The sequence below is a fragment of the Bos javanicus genome, chromosome 13 (assembly GCF_032452875.1).
Source record: "Bos javanicus breed banteng chromosome 13, ARS-OSU_banteng_1.0, whole genome shotgun sequence".
NCBI classification, from domain to species: Eukaryota; Metazoa; Chordata; class Mammalia; order Artiodactyla; family Bovidae; genus Bos; species Bos javanicus.
In genome coordinates, this window is record NC_083880.1 from 36,081,455 (window position 1) to 36,094,203 (window position 12,749).

Sequence of the window (12,749 nt, forward strand, 5' to 3'; positions counted from 1 at the left end):
ATCCCTGGGTCAGGAAGATCCCCTAGAGAAGGAAATGGCAACCCATTCCAGTAATCTTGCCTGGGAAATCTCATGGAGAGAGGAGCATAGTGGGCTATAGTCCATGGGGTCACAAAAGAGTCAGATACAACTTAAGTGACGGAACACGCACATTATGATATTATATTAATTATATCATCATAGTGATACAATAATTATATTAAAATAATATAAACTATATAATAATACAATAAAAGAAAGCCCTGCAAAAGTCTAAATTATAAAACTGTAAATGGATGCACCAGAACCACTTGAGTTTTGAAGTGAAAGCATTTTCAAATCAAAATGCTAAATGTTTGAGGGGGGGCAGGGGATTTATTTATAACTTTTGGTGTGCTCTTGAATGAAAGACTCAGCAAACTATACACTGCTTTCATTACAGCCTCTGGTCAGAGGCTCATTTCCAAGAGAAGAAAAAAGCACTTGCTGAATTTGCCCCAGTGGGGCTGAGACGAACCATTAAAGATGAAATGGTGTGTCTACCCGCACATTCCGGATCCTTGAACTTTGTGACGACCACAGCTCTCAGGGGCTTGTTCTTAACTCCTTAGAGAAACCATGTTTGACGAAACTTTGAATATTTTAAAATAATAAGATGAAAATACAACTCTTGGATTCATGCGCAGTGAGGACGTACTTCTTGGTGAGTCTGTTTCCTTCAGTGAGCTTAGAGGCTGCGCTAACTTTACAAGCTGGCCACACCTCAAACCCTTCATAAGTAATTCGTTTTCCTTTAGGCTGCCGGTAGAAACAATAGTTTGGGGTAAAGAAACAAACAGAAAGACAATGTTTATTTACTGACAATCTAAACTCAGGCACCTGTTGACAAGAAGCCTTGATCTTTCCTTCATCTCCTTCTCCCCTTGGATTTTGGAAATCTACATAGGTGACTAATCCTAGATCCTCCCTGCTGGGAGTTCACAGTTTAAGCCTTAAGTCCAGGTGAGAAATACCCAGTTCACCAAGGCAACAGTGAGTTAAAATCTGTGGTATCAAAGCAAGGATCCTTCAATTAAAAATAAATAATTTAAAAAAAAAATCACATCCACTACATTTAGTAAAACATGTTTCCACCTGAACATCTAACACTTGAAAAGAGATAAACTGCTTGAAGTGTGGTGTTTCTCCACTGTTCTCATCAGACCCAGGGCAGTTCCGAGAGGGAGAGACCCAGGATAAGGAGCTTCATGCATTTCGCTTGGTTTTCACTGCTTAAACAATTTTTGTTCCATTAGGTTTGTAACGCAAGATCTTTCAGTCTTCACATGTCTAAAAACAAACCGCTGACAAATTCCAACATCTACTTACACACTGTCTTTTTTTTTTTTTTTTTTTTCACACTGTCTTGAAATTTGTTAAACATAAAATCATTCCAGGATTACTAAGACCCTTGGCTGGCATGGCCTTTGTTTATACATACAGTGTGTGATAAATACTAATAGTTATCAACTCATCTTCTCAGGCTTCTGTTCAGGCTTAGTCCAATATCAATCTAATCTGCAAGATACAGGCAGCTAAATACAAATTTGAAATAGCCCCCAAGAGGCCATCTGGCCACTGGCTACCAGGAAGAATGAATCTCCTTAAAGTCTTGACAATCTCCTTAAATGCCTTGAGACACTATCTAACTGCTTATCCAAAGAATCTTCCAAGATTGCTCATCAATGCCTATCTGGTTACCACCGTTCATATTCATACAAAGGGGAAAGTTTGCAGCCGAATGGAATGGTTGGTAGCCCTCCCTTAGTAACCAATACTTGTAAACTCTACAAAGCAGAACCATTGGAAAATTGCTGCCTTGTTAAAAGTAAACCCCTATCTGGTTAAACTCAGTCCTTCCCCCTTCTCAGTTCCATCTCCAAACTTCTGGAATGGCAGACCAGGGAACGATACCACCACACCACAGAACTGTTAGCAGTGTTAGCAAATCAACAAGGGTGTGTTTAAAGTCTAAAACTGTACTTCCAGTAAAGAGATGTCAAAACTTGAAAGTGTTTAATTTCATTATTTCATTGGATCTCAAATTCTCAGATCAATGATCTGATTTTTTTTAAGTCTGCAGAGTGAGGGCAACATGCACTGAATGAGTTGCAGGAGGTGAGGTGGGGAGGGAGCATGTGGATGTTGGAGCAACTTATTTTCTCATGATGACTATGATCCACAGAGTAACTAAATTAACTTCATCCAGGGAAATTAAGTTGCTCACTAAGTAGGGTGCCCCCCCAAAATTCAGAAAGTCCCCCAAGCCAATAGAATCATTGGATTTTGTTGGGACTACCTATGAGGCCAAATGTAATTGAATGCATCAATCAGACACATACTGTTCAAGCAGTTCTGACACCTTCTCTCACCTAACCTGGCTCCTGTGATCTTCTCAATGGATTAACCACCCGGAGCAGCTGAAATTCTAACAGAACTTCATTCTGTCAAATATGGAAAAACAGAATAGGTACACACAATGGAAAGGTTCTATCAGTTCAGTTCAGTTCAGTTGCTCAGTCGTGTCCGACTCCTTGTAATCCCATGAATCGCAGCACGCCAGGCCTCCCTATCCATCACCAACTCCTGGAGTTCACTCAGACTCACGTCCATCGAGTCAGTGATGCCATTCAGCCATCTCATCCTCTGTCGTCCCCTTCTCCTCCTGCCCCTAATCCCTCCCAGCATCAGAGTCTTTTCCAATGAGTCAACTCTTCGCATGAGGTGGCCAAAGTACTGGAGTTTCGGCTTTAGCATCATTCCTTCCAAAGAAATCCCAGGGCTGATCTCCTTCAGAATGGACTGATTGGACCTCTTTGCAGTCCAAGGGACTCTCAAGAGTCTTCTCCAACACCACAGTTCAAAAGCATCAATTCTTCGGCGCTCAGCTTTCTTCACAGTCCAACTCTCACATCCATACATGACCACTGGAAAAACCATAGCCTTGACTAGATGGACCTTTGTTGGCAAAGTAATGTCTCTGCTTTTCAATATGCTATCTAGGCTGGTTATAACTTTTCTTCCAAGAAGTAAGCATCTAAGTAGCCATATAGATTATTCCAAAAGTAAATAGTTACAAACCAACATAATTTGTACCTAGGAGAGACTGTTGTTCAGTCACTCAGTCGAGTCCGACCCTTTATGACCAACCCCATGAACTGTAGCACACCAGGCTTCCCTGTCCTTCACTATCTCCCAGAGTTTGCTCAAATTCATGCCCATTGAGTCTGTGATGCCATTCAATAAAAGCAGTCAATTGAAAACAAATTTTTAAAAAGTTAAATCCAGTCTGCAGGTGACTGAAGGGCTTGCAAACCTCAAATGTGTTATCTGAAACACTAAAAAGTCAAATAAAAATATTCACTGTATAAATAGTAGGGACAAATAAAAACTTGTCAGGACAATTTTGAGGATTTAGGGGCCACTTGAGTTCATCCAAGAGTCTTGTATTGGTAGGAATACCTACTTCCTTGCAGCTGCTGCTGCTGTTAAGTCGCTTTAGTCGTGTCAGACTCTGTGCGACCTCATAGAAGGCAGCCCACTAGGCTCCCCCATCCCTGGGATTCTCCAGGCAAGAACACTGGAGTGGGTTGCCATTTCCTTCTCCACTGCATGAAAGTGAAAAGTGAAAATGAAGTCGCTCAGTCATGTCCGACTCTTCGCGACCCCATGGACTGCAGCCTACCAGGCGCCTCCATCCATGGGATTTTCCAGGCAAGAGTACTGGAGTGGGGTGCCATCGCCTTCTCCGACCTACTTCCATACCTCCCCACAACTGTCATATAAAGTGTAATTACTGCCCCCATGGTATGGGGAACCAAACTTGAGTAGCCAAAGAGCCTGAGTAAAGTGCCCAAGTTCACACAGCTGATGGGAATGGAGTCTACATAGGAATCCAGGCTGCAAGACGCCCAAGTGCTCTTGATTGCTCCCTTGGCTAAGTTCAACCTCATCACACCATGTAGCTTTTGAAGGTTTAAAGTTATGTGGGTGAAGAGACACAGAAGAGGACCAATTAAAGGCTTTAAAGAAAAAAGCTGTCCTGGCCCCAAAAAGGCTACTTCCAGACTCGATACTAGATGCCACCGCTTTCAAGCTTTTAGTCTATAATCAAGCCATATTGAAACCAGATTTACAAGCTCTTCAGAAGAGACCTTTGTGATTTTCTAAAGCAGACATGTTTGGTATTTTAGGAGGGAGGTCAAACCCCCTATGGTGCAGTGTTTTTAATAAAATCAGTTCAGCAGAAATTAGAGACACACCAGTCAATTTCTAGGAAGCCTCGGAGCCATTCAAAATAAGGGACGGGACGGGGAGGGGGAGGGGGGAATAACATAAAAGATGTAACCACGGACAGAGTTTTTTCAGAAGGGGCAGAATGTTTAAGGGGTGCAGATACAGAAATATCATGACAACCATTTATCTCTGGTTTGGGCAAATTTCCGTTTAAAAAGGGAAAATCACTTTTGGGGGGAGTTCTATGTCCACATTAAACAAGGACTGTTCCTGATCAGCCCAGCCATGCACTGACACCTCCAAGGAACGGCAAACATCTCTACGAGGGAAAAACAAACAAACCCGTCATCCTCCTTACATCACCGAATCAGGTAGGTCGCAATTTCATGAAGGGTCTTTTATCTCCACTCTTGGCAACCTCTACATTCTCACAGGGAACCAAAAGTAGACTTTATATTTAGCTCTTAGAAAAATCAAAGTGGAGAAACCTACAATATTTTTGCTGAAAGGCCAAGTTATGTGCAGATTTGACTTTAAAACTGGTGGCAGTAATACACAAATATTAAATAAGGGAGAGGATTTGTTAGGAAAAGAGACAGGGCCCACCTATTACGTGGCTACAACTAGAGCCCCACTGTGGGCACAGAGCCAGCAGCCTACCCAACAGGGAAGTGTGAACAGCCTTGCAGATTTAAGCTCAGCCCAGAAGAACCAGGTGGAGGCTTTTCTATTCATCTATTAAAGGTCTGTGATCTTAGCACCACACACACCAGGGCTTCCCTGGGTCTTCTCCGGAGGAAGTTCCTGTAACTTCCCTGGAGTTCACTGTTGTCAAATTGTTTCAAAGAGGATGAATTTCAATCCTTCATGGTTTTATTTCCTAATGAATTCCTGAGCTCCTAATTAACTGGTATTGGGAAGAAATGTGATGAATAAGAAACAGCAGGGTGAGCAAGGAGAGGCCACTTTAGAATCCATGGTACTTGCACGATGCACTCATGACATAAGAACACAGAAGTGACAAGAAGCCTTTTAATCTTCAAGCCCCAAAACTACTGTAATTTGATCTAAAGCTTGAAAGAGATGGTGAGGGCAAAAATTCACCAACTGGCCATTTTGATTCCTTCTCTTCCCTTAGGTTTGGAGAGTTAGGCCCCCAAATTCTTTAACTCTCTCAAAAAAAATGGATGCACAGAAAATGTAACACTTTATGAACTGTAAGTCACACATGCAAGAATTCTCAGTCTCAAAAAGCACAATATGAATGCCGTCATTTATTAAAACACGTATTTATTCCATAGCCTAATTTATTTGGGGCTGTGGCTTATTAGTTATTAAATAACCTAGGTATTCATTTTTAGACTACTCATTTCAACTCAGATTCTTCCATCAACTGAGTGACGGCACCTGTCTTAAGGGACCCAAAGTATGCTGATCATAAAATATCCCCGAATATATGCAAAAAATCCTTTTTAACATTCATAAAAGGAAACCCCACAGGTACTCAAATATGCAGGCTATAGGTTAATTTTTAAGCAAAAGTTTCAAATATACAAAAGAATCAAGAAAAGAACCTACAAATTATTCTCATATTTAAGATAATAATAAAGACCCATTTTAGAGGAAAAGTACACATCTGGCATAGCTTTAAATTCAGGCTGGGCTTTATTGCCAAAGTCCTCCAGGAGTGGAAACACTATTATTTAGTGTGTTAGTGGCTAAAATCAACAGTCTATTTGATTATATTAATAAAAGAATCATTTGGGGGAGAAATTATTATTTAAATCTTAACTGACGTATAATGTTCACTATTGAAAATCTAAGATTGAGAAGTAAAAAAAATTTATCATTATAACACTCTGTTGAAGGAAGGTTTAAAAACTACAAGCATGAGACAATAATGTTTGGCTAATTTGGGGTCCAAAATATTTAATTAAGTCCAGAATAAACTGATGAATTAATTAACAGTAAAAGTAGACAGTGATTAACTTTGAAAAAAAAAAAAAGATTCATTTAGTAGGCTTTTTTCCTTTTCTGATGGGAGGTAGAGACACATTTAAAAACAAATTCCAGAGCACTTGGACCAAGCTGATAAATATCACCTTTTGCTAAGGCAACTTCGGAAACTGATCAATGATATCTGACTCAGGTATAAATAAGTTTCCAATTTCTCTTTGATGAAAGCTAAAACCAGAATTATCCTAACAAAAAACTGTGGGTAAGACACTGAATGATGGGCAGTACACATTTAGAAATTCTCCACGCTGTAAGAAAACGACACATTGGCCATGTAAGAACAAACAAGATCTTGGTCTTGTTAAGAAAAAAAGAGTCAAGCCAAAATCTATAGTTGAGATCCTACACTGAGCAATCATAGGTCTTCAGTTGTATAATTAACATGTAGTTCCTTGCCCTTCCGGCTTAGTTTTTAATTTATGACAAGACACCACTAAATTTCAGACAAAATATATATATATATATATATTTTAAATCTTTACAATAAATCCAGATGAAGGAGCTTACAGAGAACACATTTGTTTATTTAGGTACTCAATTCTAGCTCCCTCTGGATGCAAATAACCCTGGTAACAGTGTACAGAGTCCTCTCTTTGCTTTTTAATAATTTTAAAGGAAATAATACATTTTGACTGTATTTAAGTCTGTGCAAATAATCCTTCAGAAGAAATAGCCAAGATGCTGTTTGCAGAGGTCATTCCATCTCTCGCAGATGATGACGCGAGCTAGTTTTTTCTTCAGATAAAGTGCTCCCGCCCAGCAGAACTCAAGAGGGTCCCAGACATCCAGTTCCGTGAGGCCCAGTCATACGAACTCCAGCTTCCCATGCCCGCTGTACATGCCCCAGTGCACAAGCGACAGGATGCGGTCGTGGCTGAGGTCGGCTTGTCTCATCTTATCGCAGGTCAGACAGCAGTTCTCATGGCCACTCACGGGCACCATGCACTCCAAGTCCAACTTCGCCACCTGCCCCTTTTTGGAGTGGTGTCCATGGAAGCTGTAGTGCAAACGTGAGAGCATCTGCTGCCGCTGCTCCTGCAGCCTCTTGTTCTCGCTCCGCAGCATCCTCAGGGCCAGCATAATTAGCAACACCAGGATCAGCCCCCCAGCGATGGGAACTGCGATCACTGCTGCCCGGAACCACAGCTCTTTGGAGGACGTCAGCTCCTGCACTTTGGTGATGAGGTTTCTGTTACCATCGTGCTGATACCTGTTCCCTTGTCCTAGAGGGGGCAAAAGCAAACCCATCAAACATGGTCACCCTTTCCTGGAGCTTTTCGAGAGCATCTCTCCTTTTAAATGCAGTACTCCCCCTTAAAGGAGATCAAACCAGTCAATCCTAAAGGAAATCAACCCTGAATATTCATTGGAAGGACTGATGCTAAAGTTGAAGCTCCAATATATTGGCCACCTGATGCAAACAGCCGACTCACTGGGAAAGACCCTGATGCTTCGAAGGATTGAGGGCAGAAGAAGGGGATGACAGAGGAGGAGATGGTTGGATGGCATCCCCAACTCAATGGGCATGAGTTTGAGCAAACTCCAGGAGATGGTGAAGGACAGGGAAGCCGGGCGTGCTGCAGTCCATGGGGTCACAAACTGTTGGGCACAACTGAGTGACTGAACAACAGCAATCCCTTTAAACAGAGGTTTCCGATTCAATCAACATTTAGAACAGAAATGCTGCCCAACGAGGCAGAGGAGCTTCCAAAAACATTTGTTTATTTTGATTATTAATGGCCTTTTAATGGCTTCAAAATATTGGAAAAAAACACGCAAAACCTATTATGCAGACAGATATCTAGGGCTCAGGCAGACATGAAAGTCACTCAATGGAGATGCATCTTTGCACCCAGCCTGGCTTCTCCCTCAGCCGTCTCTAATTACATCAACAACAAAATCAATAGCAGACAGACAAAGCCACGGCTGTCACAAGCCTAGAGGCCAAGCGAGGGTTTGGTCAGGGGGGTGCCACTCCTACCTGAGGCCTCCCCCTTGGGCGGGGTGAGGACATCCTGTAGCCCCCTATAGTTGCACATGTCTTCGTGACAGCACTCCAAAGAGGGCAAGGGGCTGCCGGAGTGGTTGCGAGCCTGTCTGGCTTGGCAGATGTCCGCTGTGCTTGCCAGGGAGTCCAGGCAGCCATGGGTGAGCGGGGAATTGGTGTTCTGAGGATCCAGAAGTCTGGAGAAGCAGGCGCTCAGCTCAGATTTACACATGTAACCAGTAGCCACGCAATGGGCTGCATCACAGTAGCATCTGATTTCACCTGAAAATGATGGGCAATTGCATCAAATGGCTTCAGAGACCAGATAAAGCATCAGCTTCAACAACTGTGCTGTGCTAAGTCGCTCAGTCATGTCTGACCCTTTGAGATCCCATGGACTGTAGCCCACCAGGCTCCTCTGTCCATGGGGTTCTCCAGGCAAGAATACTGGAGTGGGTTGCCATGCCCTCCCCCAGGGGATCTTCCCAACCCAGGGACTGAACCTGTGTCTCTAAAGTCTTCTGCATTGACAGGTGGGTTCTTTACCGCTAGCGCCACCAGACCCCAAATTTCGAAGACATTCACTTTAGGGAATATTCAGCTGAGGGCTTAGAAGGGCTGACCACATGGATCCCTAGAGCCCCTTGTGCAAGTCAGTGCTCGAATCCCAAGTCAGGTAAATATCATCTTAGAAATGTATTAATCCACATAGCAGAGGATGAAAGTTCAGTGTAGGATAAGCTAGCAAGTAATTAAAAACACTTTTGTCTTTGAAGCAAAATAATCATCACCAGGATTTCTCCTACCGTAAGGTAAATTACATTATTGACTTGTTTTAATCCTACATGACCATACAACGTAAAATGCTAGGCTTTTTGATTTTGTCAGTATAAATATTTGATTGGAACTGCTGAATTGTTTACTACCTCGAAGGGCTGTGCCAAGGTTTAAGAGCTTTCGCTAACACCTTATAAAGTTATTAACTAGAAACACAACAATCTAGAAATTGCTCTGGTCAGGAGGTTTTAAAACTATGAAACTGGGCAGCTATTTGCAACCTCTCTAGAAAAGGCAAACTTTGCCTATAAAGATCTGTTCATGCAGGGGAGCTTTTAGTCAGATATTGTAAAACAGGAACTAGGCAGTTTACAATTAGTGGTTTGCTTGCCAAAGTCAATTTCTTTCAGCCCAAATGGAAAGTCATAAAACTGGGGGCAGGGAGGAGGGGGTGAAACTGCAAGGCTCCCTCCTCCCCCCACCCCTCAACTCCCCAGTTTTATGTGTAATTCAACATGGGATCTAAAACGGGAAACATTGAAACTGAAAATCCTCTGCTGCTTGAATGAAAAATCCTTAAGGAAACCTCAAATTTTTCTACAGGAAGTGATTAAAAGTTTCCTTTATAAAACTTAGTTTGTGAGTTGCAAGCGGGTTAACATTCTGCCACAAGATCTGAGACTTCCATGTCAATTTCTGGTTGAAACAATCTGGGGCTGGGAAAGATCACTCACATGATACTTGACCTGGTGGACCTCGGCCACTGTCACAGGCCACGGCTGTAGCCTGCTGTGAACTGAACTCAGGTACATGCCTCTCCCCAGCTTCTCCATCTGAAGTCTTAGTTACAGAAACCAAAGCTCTGAAACCAAAGCTCTGAAACTAAACACCAACACCAGGCACTGCTGCTCTACAAATCTCCTCCCAGCCTCACCTTTCTTCTTTCTCCTCCTTTCGTGAATGCCTGAGTAAGATGTCTCATTTAATTATCTGTCCAAATTCCATGCCACCATAAGGCTCCTAGTGCTTCAGTTCTTTAAAAAAAAAAAAAAAGAAAACCCAGCCAACTAAACACAGATCTTTGCCAACTTGAGTTTCACCATGCAAAGCCAGAGGTCCTCCTCCTGTCCTAGGTCTGGGCCAGGGTCCCTTCCCTTCTCCAGTGAATAAGACCTTCCAGTTAGAATCCTGCTTTGCACAAGTTCTTTACTCCTCTCTCCAAGCTTACCCGCTTTTTTTTGCAGAAAGCTCACTGCTTTTAAGCGGGTGATGACTGAATATCCCTAAGTCTGACAAATTCCACATATAGGTTGAAAGAAGAAATAAAACAGATTAAAAGTCCATGTTGATCCCATGCACTTCAGACCTCATGCAGAAAAAAAGAAAGCTGAATACAAGCAAAATGCTGCTTAAATGTTTATGAGAGCCTATTTTAAAGACTATATTTTCAATGACCTAAAACAGTCTAATAAAAATTTGACAGGTAACTAGGAAAGTTCTAACAACTTTTTTTTTTTAATTGAAGCCACATTGGAGCAAGTTGAATAGACTTTTGTGTTACTGTATTAAAACTATATTTCTGCCGTTTCATAAAGTTTCTTCCTGTGGCATGCGAAAAGGCCAGGAGGGGACTGGTATTTTGAAGCAGGGAACAATGCTCTTCTGTCTGCCCCCCTTTCTGGTTACTGTACGTGGTGATTAAACAAAAATGTCTGCTTCAGTCAGGACGGCTACAGGAGAGGCTGCTGGCTTCTTTTAAAGCTTTTGAAGTCCGCAGCAGTCAGAAACCTCTGATCCCCTAATTATATCATTATCAGGCGCATAGTTTCGGTATCTGTGACTTATGTCAGCCGCGGTCCGGCCCCGTTCGGCCGGTCTTTGATAGACCGGGAGGCTTCCCTCTGCAGGCTGCTACGAGGGCTGTTATTTAGGGTTAATTACAGCCTTTCTTCCAAAATAAATAAATACTGTAGCACATCATCTCTGCTGGCCCGGCTGATCCTTCAACCTCATGCCTGCTACATGGCAATTAGAGAAAAGGGGGCGGGGGGGTTGGTGGTGCAAAAGCTAAAAATGCCTCCTATTTTTAAGAAAAATTTTCTGTTCACAGGACAAACAGTAGGCAGAGTTCGTGGCAGGGGAGGTGGAGGGCCCTTGAAATTCAAAAGAGAGTTGTCTGGGTTATTTCCACCTAAAAGGCGAAAGCCTGCAAAGGAAAAAAAAAAAGAAACTGACCGCTGCAAATTTTTTTTTTTTTTTTTTTTGAGTAGCGTTTATAAAATATGATGTGAGTGGGAAAAGGGACCGCTGACGGAGTCCACACCTTCCAGCCCCCAAGCAGTAGCGCTGCCCACACCGCTGCACGCGGACACACACCTGGGACACCTACACGCGGGGAGGCACCACTCGAGGGCTCACAAAGACAGTAAGACACACACACACGGACATTCACAGACAGAGACATTTAAACACGGAGACATTCCCAAGTGAAGATGCTCCAATACAGAGAGACACACAACAGACACACAAGTGCACTCATGGACAAAAACACTCAAATACAGACACACGTTCACAGCAGAGACACATTCAAATACAGAGTCGCGCACACAAACCGAGACACTCGGACTCAAACCGGGACACACACACGAAACACTCGGGCACGGTGCAATGTGGGGCGGGAGACTGCGGTCCCTCCCGGCCACTTCCGCCCCACGCCGCGGCTGCAAACGCTCAGAAGTTCACGACCGACAGACTCGCACAAACAGTTTGACAACCACTCGCCCCGAGGTCTCACACCACCTCCACGCGCCCGGCCCCGGGACACCGGGGTGGGCGGGTGGACCCGAAGCCACCGCCGCGACTTCTAAGAACAGACAACTTGTCGCGACCTGCTGGCTCGGCGCGGGAGGCCGCCTCTCCCGCCGCTAACAAAGCCCCGGGACCCCGCGGCCCTCCCCGGGGAGCTCGCGCCCCGCCGGCCGGCGGGCACCCACCTTTGGTGAGCAGGACCGCCATGGCGCAGAGTTCAAGCTGCAGCCAGATGAAGATGTAGCTGGAGTGGCGATCCATGGACGCCCCCCTCCACGGCCCCGGCGCCCCCGTCGGCTCCCGGAGCCGCGGCTCAGCTGCAGCCTACGGCTCCCGGCGCGCGTAGTGCATGGGTAATGCCCGGGGCGCGGGGCCGGGCCGCGGCCGGAGCATGGAGAGCGGCTGGAGGGGCGCGAGGGGCACAGTCCGGTTCCGCAATCCTGGCTCCCTCCGCTCGGCCCGACAGCTGGATGGGCTTCAGGCTCTGCTCTCGTCGGTCGGCCACTCGGCAGAAGGAACCAGCAACCCAGTGCGCAGACACCGCCCGCCGCGAGCTCCCGCCTGGGCCGGCCTGGGTCCGACCGGCTCCGCGCCGTAAATAGCGCCCCGCGCGGGGAGCCAGCAGGCCCCGCCCCACTCCGACTCCGCCCGGGCCCCGCCCCTGGCGCCGTGCGATTGGCCGCAGGGCTCCAGCCGCTCCGCCGGGGGGCGGGTCGGGCGCGGGTGGAGAGCTCTGCCCCGCGGCTCCGAGCGGCGCCGGCGTCTGGGCTGCGGGCGGCGCCGGCCGTCTCCCGCGCTCCCCCTCGCGGAGGCCGGGCGTCCGTGACCTTAGGGAGCCGCGGGTCGAGCTCGGCCTCTGGCCCTGCCTTTGGCCCCTGCTTCAGGGATCCTCCCCACCCGGCCTCAG

General features: G+C 45.3%; 1 protein-coding gene across 1 annotated transcript; it reads right to left on the reverse strand.

The window, feature by feature from the left end:
* Positions 1-5,491: 5,491 nt before the first annotated feature.
* On the reverse strand, positions 5,492-12,426 carry BAMBI (BMP and activin membrane bound inhibitor). Its single transcript, XM_061436250.1, has 3 exons — positions 12,028-12,426; positions 8,252-8,539; positions 5,492-7,493 (listed from the first exon to the last, which is right to left on the reverse strand). Exons 1-3 carry the CDS (start codon positions 12,101-12,103, stop codon positions 7,075-7,077), a joined length of 783 nt encoding a protein of 260 aa, XP_061292234.1. The 5' UTR covers positions 12,104-12,426; the 3' UTR covers positions 5,492-7,074.
* Positions 12,427-12,749: the final 323 nt, after the last annotated feature.